Source organism: Tachypleus tridentatus, chromosome 6 (genome assembly GCF_004210375.1).
Source record: "Tachypleus tridentatus isolate NWPU-2018 chromosome 6, ASM421037v1, whole genome shotgun sequence".
Taxonomy (NCBI): Eukaryota; Metazoa; Arthropoda; class Merostomata; order Xiphosura; family Limulidae; genus Tachypleus; species Tachypleus tridentatus.
This window is the reverse complement of record NC_134830.1, coordinates 160,730,390-160,743,804: the sequence shown is the minus strand read 5'-3', so window position 1 is coordinate 160,743,804 and position 13,415 is coordinate 160,730,390. Positions and strand designations below refer to the sequence as shown.

Below are 13,415 nucleotides of genomic sequence, written 5' to 3'. Positions count from 1 at the left end.
TAATAAAGCTCCAGGAAAGAATTGACAACAACTCTGTATATATTCCACAAACATAATTTAATACACAAAATGTTTGGTTTTGTGAAAACAGTCCTCCATTCATTGAAGTCGTACATCTTACATTTCTCTCATCAGTTTGCCTACATATACACCTATACACAGGAAGTTAAACCTTAAATTAATTATAAGCCTGTTGCTTTTAACAACTCGGGAACAGTGCTAGTAACTCACTGAATGGGCTTTGTAAAACAATATTAATCCAAATATACTAAGTCTGTTTCAAACATACACCATATAGTTCTTCAAAAACAAAAACTGTGTAAAAAGATTACACAGCACAGAGAACAATCTCTGATAGTAAGTTAAAAGCAGATATATACACACATGCACTAAAAGTGGCAGAGTACTCAACTACTATTAGGTTCTAATGAGTATAAATTAACCTTTGCTTTAGGGACGGATATGAGATATTGTGATCTTTTAAACTCAGTTTGATACTTAAAGCTAATTTTATGTCCCTTCTCTTATAAAATGGTTGAAGAAGTCAAGTAATCAGAGATGTGAAAGGCTTCAGAAACTTCACTACAAATCTAAAAGCAGATATGAAAAACTTCACATACACTTGAAGTAACCAAATCAAAGTATTTACAAAATAAATTTCTCAATCCATATTAACACACAGTAGGAGAATTAGTCTTTTAAGATATTCTTGAGCTTTGTAGTGGTTCATTTATAACATACATCACATGTTAAAATATTGAGTGTACAGAACTGAACTCAAAACTAGGACTAGTTAGTGTGATTAAAAGGTAATTTTGCTAACTTGATTCTCTGATGACATCTATCTTATTAGCTCCTGTAATAAATGCTGAGAATTCAAAACTAATAGGTTTTATTTTTACATTAATAACTTTGGTTTATGTAGATCCATAAACCAATTTAATTTTGGTTTTTTAATTTAATTTAATTTTTTTAATTATACCCATAGTGGAAACATTTGATAAAAATATGGGAAGCCCAGCAGTAATTACTGGGATTTATGGTATATCTGTTTTTATTTGCTTTAATGGAACATTGGGGTAAAATGGAGACTTTTGACTAACAAGCAAAAACATGGGGATCTACTGGGGCTGAAAAAATATTTCAACATGGCAATTTTCATCCAGAAATAAGAAACACTAAACATAAGAATTTCTACTCTACAATCTTTAATACAACCAACTCTCTTTCCTCACAAAAAAAAACAGAGACGTCACTTAAACAACATCAGATATAAGTAAATTTTTTTCAGCTTAAATTAATTATCCTCGAAAAGTTTTGTCAGCTAGTATATATATAAATAACCAAGCTTAAATACTACAGTCACTAATAAGCAACCAAACTCCATCCTGGATCGGTCTTGTCATCAAAATAAATCCAACACACATTTTCAGAAAATAAGGTTTTCTCTTTTGATAATGCAGCTGCAGCATCCATAAGCTACTAAGCCTTTTGTCCCTTACAAAAAACGAACGGTCAATCATTTGAAGTGCTTGTAGTTTGTGCAAACATGCTTAAGGTGAAATCTGCACTAGCCATTCCTAATTTTGAAGTGATAGCTTAGAGCAAAGGCAGCTTAGTCAACACCACTCACAACCATGTTGTGAGGTACTCTCACTAGTGAATAACAAGTTTGATCATCACATTACAAGAGCCCAGGGCTGAAAGGGTGAGCATATTCAGCAATGAGGTTCTAATTCACAAACCCCAGAATATGAGTCAAGATCCCCTAACTGCAGTAACGAATTAGATAAAAATAATCTGTCTACTGTCCGTTAACATTGATAATGGGTTATCTGTGCTCTCTCTGTTACAGCTATGAAAACTTGAATGTCAGTATTGCAGGTCACTTGACTAATAAAACAAAAAGAAAATTTAGGTCTTTAAATTTTAAACTGAGAAAGATTCTAATTACTTAAAGTACTTTTTCCAAACAATTAATTCTTTAAAACATAATTGAAATTTTGTGGATGATATTTAAATCAAAATCTCAAGCACTTGTGTAAATCTATTTATTCTAGAAAATAATTTTCTTTATTACTGCAAGATTTAATAAAGCTCCACCTTTTCTTCAGATACCATTGTTACTACAGATATGCTTTTGTACACCAGTTTCTTCTGTTACAGTTCAGGCACCATAAAATAGTCAAATTAACTTCAATAACTAATTTGTGTGTGCCTGTTGAATTTAAAATAAACTGTTAACTGTAACATTCACTAGTTTCATATCCTAACAGTTGAAAACTGAAATAGTTGCAAGCTAAACTTTTGTTACATTTCTCATTCTCACCACTGGTCAACAAATATTTTAATATTACAAAAACATTAATGTAACAGTAAAGTATTTTTGTTAAAAAAGGTTGAAATAAAAAAAATACTAAAACTTCTAACTGCAACAACACAAGTTCACAATAAGTTTTTCTTTACTATTGGTTATTGCTTAGCACTACAATACTTTTTATATGTGCAATAAATAACCTTAGAATACCAAATATGTGATACTTAGAACTGGGAAACGTATACTATGCTTGATGTAAAAATATACAGTAGAATGGTCAGTTTTCAATATGATACTTCTCCTTCCTAAAGTATTAATGACTCATGTCAAAATGACCAGTAAGTGTTGACCTCTACAGTTAATGATTCATCATTAAATTATTTTAGTGGAATGCACTCTTTTTCTCTTTCATATGTTGACTTCAGTTGTGTGCTGCCCTTTTACCTTTCATATAGCCTATCCATCTGTCAGCAACATATTTAAAAATGGGGTCACTTTCAAATGTACTTAACAGCAGGAGCTGGTTAATGTGAGTGGTATGGTAGTCCCACCGAGCTAAATTGGGTGCAATCCCCAGTGAAAAGTGTCGAAGATCATACATTGACCCTGAACCTGTGTCAAAGAGAGGCAACAGTTGTCTTAAAGAAATCATTCCATCTTCATATAACTTTTCTACTTCTTTACGGTCCTTTTGTGTGCAGGTCATTTTAAGGTCGTAAAGACCAACGAGGGAGTAGATGAACCCGTTAAGTACGTACGAACCAGGAACAGTGGGGTACTCTTCGTACCAGATATATTTTCCTGCAAAAGTGGTCATCACACCGCCATTTTCTGATTGCATGCTAAATGGTTTAACAGCATTAATTGCCGTATGAAGGTAAGTCATATTCCCTGTGACTTTAAAAGCTCGAGTTAGGACAGAGATGGCCTGACCCTGTCCCATTGCAGAGTACCAGCCTGGAGCCAGATCTGCCATCACAGGAGAAAGATGGCGTGAAACCATGATTGGCCAACCACCATTTTCGTCTTGATGACGAACAAACCAGTCGGCAACTGCAAAAAAGTGAGCCATGTGTGCAGAAGTACACAGAGTAATGTTATCAATGTATCCCCACCCCCAAAGTGTAATACTACGAACCCTTAGGTGTCGAGGTCTTGCTCTTTTTTTTGAGCTCCTTATTAAGAGCAGTCCTTTTTGTAGATCCACGCTAAGGTCACGTGTTATTTTCATCCACTCTGTACCAGTTCCTATCCCAAGAAAGACTTCATTTACATGTGCAGACATAAGTGCATCAGTCATCACATAATGCAGCTTATAGATTGTATGTTTTCCTCCTACTATGGTCACTGACACAGTGACATTAGCCACCATCCTCAGGTCAAAGGTTAAAGTCATATGAGTAGAATCTTCTTTTAATGTCAAGGTGCACCCAGTACTGGAATCTGTGACAATTTTACAAAAGAAATCACAAAAATTAAAAATTAGTTTATTTTTAAAATAGAATGAAACAGTATATTCATTTTCACAAATGTAAATGCAGATATAGATATTACAGTAGGAAGCTAAATTCTAAACACTATACACGACCTTGAGGCACAACTAAATCTGTAATTCTTGTAGATTATACACACAAACATGGGTTATTTGAATAAAAAATATTTGTAAGAAGTATTGTGTTTTAAATAATTGACTCCCCCCACATCTAGATGGACAGAAAACTTTTGTTTTAATGTATATTGGGAATAAATATGTAAAAACTGCTTTTTATAAATGAGGCTAACACAGAACAGAATCAATTGGAGATTGCATTCATTTGTATTTGATAATATGAAACTTTATCTTTAAATAAATTCAGAAAATCCTTCTCAGGTCTGGAATGATCCAGATATCTCATCCTTAATGTACCTACTGAATTTAGTACAAATTCCAATAACACTTTACATAATTATTAGCACCAAACCACACAAATGCCGTATCTCCCCCTTATATAAGATGCTTCTAAGTGATACACATGTAGATCTGGACCAAATTGTGGCAAACTATCCTATACTGCATAACAGTTTTGTGTACCTCAATCTATTAGTTCTTGAGATACATTTGACATACCCACAAGCTTGATCCTCACAGGGCAAGGACAAAAGTAGTGTTAACATGTACCATTATACACGTGGTTGGAAGTTAACTGATACAATATCAGATGTCTTCCCTCTACTGTAGAAAAGTAGGTGGTTTGAATCAGGGGGTGAATAAAACACCTATATCGATCAATCCAAAAGCACAAATGTTTTAGTGAGCATCACCTTCACATTTTATTGGGTGTATAAAGCTACAAATGTTTTCTACTTAAAATTGGAGATGGATAAAGATAAGGAACTGTGGGGTGTGTCCATGATACCTTACCACTCAATGGTGTGCTCCACCATGATTTGGAGTGGGGGAGGTATGTTCCTATGAAACTATCTGTACTATTCTCCATACCAAATGCCCAAGTAAGTCACCATAACTTATTATGGATATATAATTATTCATCAAAACCTCACCCAGTAACTTCTCATTTTGTTTATTTTGTGAACGTCTAGTTTTATAAAAATTTCTGGCCAGCTCTTCACTGTAGATCACTTTTTGTTAGGTTGCACTTTTTCTTTGCAACCAGTATTCTGTTGTGATAGCATCCAAGGCATGTTTAAGTATTGTAAATTAGATTTGGAACCATCATCTGATCCATTTTCCCCACAGGTTATGCACAACCCTTTGCCTTTATAAATAACTTAGGAAGGTAAAAATTTGGAAGTGAATATTAGTGTGCCTCTAAATATCTTACAACTCCATCAGGTTTTAATCATCTGTAGTATAAGAAACTTGCAACTTATTTAAAAACCAGATTTACCAAAAATATACTATACTGACTGTCAAATATATATGTAAAACCGGCTCGTTTGGGTTGAGAAAATTCTTTTACATGGAGGAGTGAACAATGTTTCGACTTTCTTCGATCATCGTCAGGTTCACAAAGAAAGAGAGGTAACTGACCGGAAGCTGACCACATGTTTGAAAGGGGTTGTGTAACTGAGTGTCAGAATGTAGAGGGAGGACTTAGATGTTTGAATATATAATTTTATTAAAATTTCTCAACCCAAAGAGCCGTTTTTACATATATATTTCTCTTTACATATATATTGCTCGACGTGACTGTCAAATAGTTGAGAAATGACACCCAGGGATAACAGAACTATAAATGTGTCACTATGTTGTTTAAATACCCTATACACTCCCTATCATTAGCATTACAGAACACATTTAGTGAATTAAAGAAATGGTTTTAAAAGTTTCATGTCTATCTTATCACATTCAAATTACTAAAAATTAATGGAACATTTAACAGTATTTTTTTAACCACTCATTCTTTCACCTCGACTGGTCCCTTGTCACAACACTAATTTATGAACCAAAGAGTTTCCTAGCTAAGGTTCGTAAAGACATATACACAAAATCTCTGGGTTTAAAGCAAGAATAAAAGAGTTAGTTTAACACGTTACACTCATACTAAATATTTGATTGGATACTTGTATTGAAATGTATCAATGCAAGTACCATAAACAAATTAAAACATTTCTAACTCTTATTTATTACACAAGATAGTTTACCATTTCCAAAAATATATAAATCAAACTATGTGATGATAGTAAAATTTTGGTTATAAAAAGGTTATATCTATTTACACTTTCTACATGATTTACTTACAAATCCCAGATGCAGCAATACCATTTCTTATGTCCATCTACAGGTCAAATGTTTGGAAGTGAAGTAAGAAGGAATGGCAGATATATACAATTTATTTTTATTCTTCATTCTAATACCTGGATCATTGTCTTCCTGAACAAACAACTGTCTCCTCTTAATATGATGCTGCAGACATTGGTGATGTTTTTCATAAAGCCATCTGAGTGTGTCCTCCTTTCACTAGGAAGGTTGTTCACGTTGTATGATAACGTATAGTACTTTCATTTGAAATGTTTTAATTGTTAAAATTATGTAACTTTAAAGTTTGTTTTTTCTTTAATTTTGTGCAAAGCTACACGAAGGCTACCTGCACCAACCATCACTAATTTTGCAGTGTTAGACTAGATCTAAGGCTGTTAGTCTCTCTGCCAACTCTTAGACTACTATTTCACCAACAAATAGTGGGTCAGGGCAAGCATGTTTGGTGTGACGGGGATTCAAAGCCACGACCACTTAGCCATGCTGGAGCAATGCAACATTAGTGAGTTTTCTATTCTGTTAATCTAATAATACACTAAAACAATTATACTATAATTTCTTTTAACACTGACTACAGCTGTTTCAAATGCTCCCAGAATGGCTTATGAGCCACACACTCTAATTCAACTAACAAAGGTGGACCTTGGCAGGAAACACCATTTTGGAGTGAAATGGTGAGCCAACATTTTTCTTTATAAAACTCCAATCACAATAAAAGGGTCATATTTGAGCCTATGCTTAAATTCTAGAAAAGACTGCACTTTAAAACACATTTAGGTAATTATAAAAAATTTAACTGTTCAGAAACAAGCAATACATTTATTGTAGCCTGAATGTGGTTACCAGGCAACACTATCCTTCTCTGTTATATAGCTTTCCTAGTGGGAATACATCAAGCTACCCAGTACACTTTGTGAAGCATGATTTTGGAAAAAACATCTGTTCAAGTAGACACTGATTTTATGTAAGAATTGGACTGAAGAAGGATGAACAATATTGTATTTACCTCCAGCCCCTTTGTACATCATTTTTGATTCCATAATTTAGATTGTTAGTATTGTGGTTCACTATCAAAATGTTACCATTTCTTTTGCTCTTGAACTCCAGTACCTTCCCATCAGTAACTGCATCAGTCACCCTGTTTAGTGGGAACTTGACGTTGTTTGTAGATGGTGTCCACTGTACTGGAGGCAGTGTCGCACCAGCATCGAGTAGTTTTATAACCTCATCAGTAACCCTGTTTATGGAGAACCTGATGTTGTTGTTAGTAGACAGTGTCCACTGTGCTGAAGGAGGCATCCTGCCAGCTTCAAGAACTTTCAGGGACGGATTCCTTTCTGTGAGATTCTTACTGAAATGGCTCAGCCCAAACTGGGCAATTTGGATTGGATAAAGATGCCCTTGAGAGTTCCATTGAGTTGAAACAGGAACACCTGGAGGCAATACAAACAGAATTAACACTGGTAAATATAAAATCAGAATACTTCAGCGTCTTCAATAGAAAATAATGATTTTTTTTTTTTTTAGTCACCATAACAAGCAAAATATCAAACTCCATATGATATGAAATATTTCTACAAAAGTTTTTTCTGATGAAAAATAGAAGTATAAAGACTAGCATGTTATAGAAATACCAATGTTTCTGTCGATAAAAACAGTGCAATAAATTTGGAAGTGCAATTATTACTCTACATTGCAGAGCTAAAGAAACTCGTACTTGTGATCTACCTTGTTTATTGGCTTTGATCGTTCCTTAACAAACAGTAACCAGTATATAAAGATACATTTATGTGTATTGAAGATATAGGATACACTTAGATATATGTCTTTTTCCCACTTGGCTTGCGCTCAAACTTGCATGATTTACCAACAAATCACCTTTCTCGTGACTTGTGCACAGTATTTTTCACTGCCCTCATTGTCACGTTCTAAAAATCAATTTTAGTGAGATTCACCTTTGGAACTTGTTTAATTTCGTAGTATTTTTGTTACACTTTAAAGTTTAGTTCTACCCTAATGTTCATTCATTTCTCCAATAACTCACGTGCATACAAAATCATATGACACTTAAATCCTGTTATTATATATAATAGCATGACAAACGTGATACTGTACCATAAAGTAACCACTTAACAGCCGAAGTAAAAACTGCCGTTCCAAAAAGTTTCAAGTAATAGTGACACACTTTCAAGACCCTAACATCTCAAGTATTCAAAGCAATAAATTTTGAATAGGTGAGAGGTATTCAATAACAAAAAGCTTTAAATTCACATTTATACTGAAAACTAGGCAAACACCATGCGTGTGTGTAGTTTTGACGCTTGGAATGCTGTAATTTTTACTATATTTTATTTACCATTTTAATCGACAGATGGCAATACTTATATGATAAATTCATTTGTAAACAAACCTTAAGTTATTGTAAATATTGATTGCACCTGCCTCTCTCAGATACCTAAGATCTAGACCCCCAATAAAAGCTGTGATCTAATGATTTGCATTATAAGAGCAGAGAATTAAAGTTATAGTTTTAGTTGCAGAACATCAAAATCTATGCTATTCTTCCTTTATGGTACACTGCGTACTTCATCAGTAGTACCACCTAGTGGCACGTATATCGTCAACTCACTGAGCTTTGTGTATTCCAGATGTCAATTCTTGACACACTGTTGATTCGCTGTATCGCGTATGCTCCGCCTCCGGAAGTTGAATGAACGTGTGCTGTATATAGTGTATGGCTTGCAAAAATTCCACACACATTTAAAGCGACCACAGTTAAATGATTAAAAGTAATTATTCAAAACCTTCAAACTTATAGGCACAGCAAGTTTTAATGATAATAATTGTCACTTTGAAATAAAAGGTGATGAATTGGGCTGGCCAAGTCATATTTAATGTGACAAGGTTGTGTCGTATATCAAAACTGTTAAAGGACATTTGATTTGATGTGAAAAACGACTCGCGTACGTTAAGTAATTTACTAATAAAGTCACAAAAAAGGTCGCACTGTAAAAACCAAATAACATCTTACATAGTGACACATTTACGTAGGTATATCGCACTAATTTCTGTTACACGTCTATAAATATTAATATTCATTTCTCCCCTCTAGTGATAGTTCTGTTCACTGTGTACATCTTATAAGCGTTAGTCAAACACACTAGCATTGGTGATGACAACAATTAAAATGGATCGCACGCAACACTGAGCATCTAATTTTATTTCTCTTAACCCTAAAATTAATACGTTGTTAGTAATTGACACACTCACACTTGGATAACATGTCATTTTCCGATGGGCTTACATTAAATCTTACATTTACTTATAAATATCGCCTTCTTCACACAAATACACACACACGGGCAGTGTGTCACTGGCACATACACCTATCGGATAAGAAATTAAAAGAGTATACAGATAGTTTTTTCTCCATTCTGCCAGGACATACAATATATTATTAATCGCAGTATAAAGCATACGGGTTTGTTGTTTTTGGTAGATAATTCGCTTCAAATAAATGTGCGCGCGCACATACCTGTTGAAATAAGACGAACATGACAACCGTAATTTATTCATGTATTACCTATACCAATGCTTTTATTTGTTGTTGATCTAATGAAATAACTTATGATTAATCAAGTCGGAAATTTAAACCAGTAAAACCGAAAGTCGTGTTACTTTGAAAATGCAATTTCTGCTCGTGACGATGGTGAAGGGTATGTCAGGAAACAATGCAAGGCCTATTGTCTTCGTGTCACGAAACCATAGTATTATTTTTTTTCAATAAAATACTTTTTTTTTTAAACGTCAGCAACTATCCGGAGAAGAAAACAAAATCACTTAACTTTTCACTTCACATGTGAAAAAATTTGCGACAAAACACGTGAGAGCCAAAAATATTCAGTTTCACTTTTAATGCCTGTATATCGCTTCGCTTCTTCTTTGTGGGTAGCTGGGTATGTTGAAGTTTAGATACCCAGGAGGGTCAGATGCACAAGACCTCTTCCTCCAAGTGCCTGTATACTTTACGTTTGTTTCTTTTTGAATTTCGCGCAAAGCTGCACGAGGGCTAGCCGTCCCTAATTTAGAAGTGTAAGATTAGAAGAAAAGCAGCTAGTCATCACCACCCGCCGCCAACTCTTGGGGTACTCTTACCAACAAATAGTAGGATTGACCGTAACATTATAACGCCCCCCACGGCTGAAAAGGCGAGCATATTTGGTGTGATGGGGATTTGAACCCGACACTTTCGGATTATAAGTCGAACGCTTTAACCACCTGGCCATTCCGAGCCTCCTCTTTACGTAAAAAACAGTTTGCCATCTGTCTGTGACACAAGTTATTATGAGGAAATGGCTGACAATATCGATGAAATTTTGTAAAGAAACTCAAGTTCGAGTATGGCTTCAATTCCATTGTTGTTGCCTCAATGCTTAAAATAGCAAAACGATCGGTAGCAAGATATGCGAAACGGACCCAAAATGACATTCAAAACTTAGGCTTAGCAGATATACCTTTGCCATGGACGAAAATATCGTGTTTTACGGCTCAAAATAGTGGAAAGGGACGGCCCAATTCTCCATTTATAACGTTACTTCTTAATTCCGCAGTACCATGAACCTTAAATGCTTCAAAGTATGCTTCAGATTAGTTCGATGTCTTACTGAGATCATAACCATGTCAATTTAATGGATTTTCTGTATTAGTTACACGCACATACACATGAAAAAAAAAGATTTTTAAACCCCAGAGTGGGATTTCTCAAAAAATCCACAACTATTTTCCTTTCTCTGACATGCTCTTACTCGTACGAGACAATCACCTTTTCTCACCCAATTCGAGTAACATAAAACAAAACAACGTTGAGAATTATGCTTAAAATCATTTAACCTGAATGAAATACGGTGTGTGTCACCACACTTGATTTCTCGAAATAGGAGTCATAAAAGTCAAAATGCATTTATTCAAATATAATAATTCGATAACTGTCTGACCATTACGGTTTTGTTAACGGAGGTGAAAGAGTTGTGAGAAGGACGGTGCCGTGAAACCTTGTAAGTGTAGCGAATGTTGATATAATAAGTCTTACTGTGTGATCACGTAGCCGATTGCAAAGTGCATAAAATTTATCATAAAAGTAAAAATATTGATTCAATTTTAAACTTAAATTGTTTTACATATTTTTACACTTTTGTTTGTACAATTCACTTTATACTTTCAGTAAATATACTGACAATATTAAGTTACACTTTTGTTGCTAAGCTACATGACCAGAAAATCATTATCGGAACCGTCATGTTACTCAAATGGACTGGCTTTTCTATAAATTAGAAGTTGTTAATCTGATTTTTACTAACAGTTATACTATGAATATGCCACAAATTTCAGTTAATAAACGATCTTAGTTTTGATTGGCTCACAAGGAAATGTACTGACGTCTGACTACCCCAGCTGTACTTTTCTGCCTCTTTCATTGTCAAGCTTGACTTCGTGAAATGTATTTGTTTCAGCTAGATATGAGACGTGAGATTAAGGTACACTATGGTGTGGGGGTGGTAGTACTTCATATTTGACAGTCTGTACCCTAGTTCATCTCAAACGGTAAAGATGTCATGCGTGGGTACAGATCAACAGCAGAATTTTTGTCACCATAAAATTCATAACTTTCTTTAAATCACACGAGCATAGAGTGTCGCAGGCGTAAAATGCATTGACTCAGTTTACTGTGAAAATCGTTAATCAAAGCCACGTTGCCCGTATGTGTGACAAACACGCTTCTCTTGAAGCACATCAGACAGCCATGTTTGTGTTTGTCACGTCGCAGGGTAATTCGAGAAACTCGGGTCACTCAGACGATGCAACAAAAGTGACTACGTTTACGTCAACATTAAATCTCGCGTGACCGCTCAGTTAAGTTCAAATTTAACCACGACAAAAATATTTCACTCGACATAATTCTCTGAATATTTATGACTGACGTCCGACTAAAGTTAGAGCACTGTTCCTCACGAGTCGACAAAACCGAGAAGTTGCAAAAACATGCAGGTAGGTATGGAATTAGGAATACAAAGTGTGGAACTATAGAGCATCGAAACCCTAATAACACTGAGTAAGAAGAACGCGGTTTATCCTGCTAGTATCGCAATTACATTAACCATCTACTTCATATTCGAGTATTCACCAGTCGTTACATAAACTGTACATTTGAATCACCGAGTACGTAACTCTAACGCCATAGTTACTGGAACTGGCAACAACGATGCCAAACAAGCGAATTACTGACGTTCATATTATCTTTAAAAAATTAGCCTAATTCTTTTAATTTTTGGCTAACCAGACATTAATGTTCACGAATTTTTATATATATATATATATATTTTTACATAATAGGTGGCGAAAACTTAACCTTTATTCTAAAACGTTTAAACACCAAGTAAAGATTCAGTTTCCCAATAACCCTAACTTGCCACGTGTTGTGTATCATACTGGAAGCAACTTTTACAATTGCTGCGTCTCTCACATACTTAGAACATGCAGCCAGTAGTGTGTGTGGCTGTCTATATTTTATAGCGATTTATTACATACACCTGTCGTATTTTAAATAACCACGTTTGTTTTCTTTACCCAGCTTCGTGACAAAAACAAAACAAATGATAAATAAACAATGGTTGCATTACTAAGAAGGCTCATGTCGATACCGCATATTAATTTCATAAGATAAACTATGGTGATGCCAAATTACAACATATTATAAACACCAGCAGCTGGTTCAGTTTATTTTGGTTGATTACAAAGAAAAAATATAACCAAATTATAACAAGAACGACATTAGTATCCATGGGAACGAGACTAGAAGACGTCAATGTTGACGTCAAAATGGCGGGAATTGATATGACTAATGTGTGTAAATTACAAAGCTACCTTTCATACTTAGATTTTTCATAAAAACTTCAGTCCGTTTCGCTCATCCATAAGATAAATTAATTTAATATAATACAGTTTAGTGGAGATGACACGAAGTGATCGAATATTTACAGCGAAATTTGAGACTATATTTTTTTTTAACTATAAAACCACATGTATTTTGTTGCAAGTCTAATGTGCTTTATAATACTTTATTATACTCGCCCATTCGATTACATTACGAATTTATGCTGAATATTTCCACTTTATGTGTTGTTTTTTCTAAATAATTGAAAGTGTTAAATCTTGACGTTAGGGGTCGCTACGAAAGGAAAAAATTTCAGACAGTCATTGCTTGAAAGTTCAGTAGAGATTTCGGCTAATGATAAAATTTGATATTCTATAAAACGCTTCGCCTCAGATACACGTTACAAC

General features: G+C 34.5%; 1 protein-coding gene across 5 annotated transcripts in view; it reads right to left on the bottom strand.

Annotated features, from left to right (window-relative positions):
• Positions 1-36: 36 nt before the first annotated feature.
• The window catches only part of LOC143254307 (D-glucuronyl C5-epimerase B-like), a 53,638-nt gene continuing 40,259 nt past the window's right edge, over positions 37-13,415 (bottom strand). For all 5 annotated transcript variants that reach the window (XM_076509276.1, XM_076509274.1, XM_076509273.1 and 2 more), the window contains 2 exons: positions 7,160-7,510; positions 37-3,760 (listed from right to left, as the gene is read on the bottom strand). In XM_076509276.1, the coding sequence (XP_076365391.1) occupies positions 2,739-3,760; positions 7,160-7,510 (1,373 nt within the window). In that variant the 3' untranslated portion in view covers positions 37-2,738. The remainder of the gene's footprint in view (positions 3,761-7,159; positions 7,511-13,415) is intronic.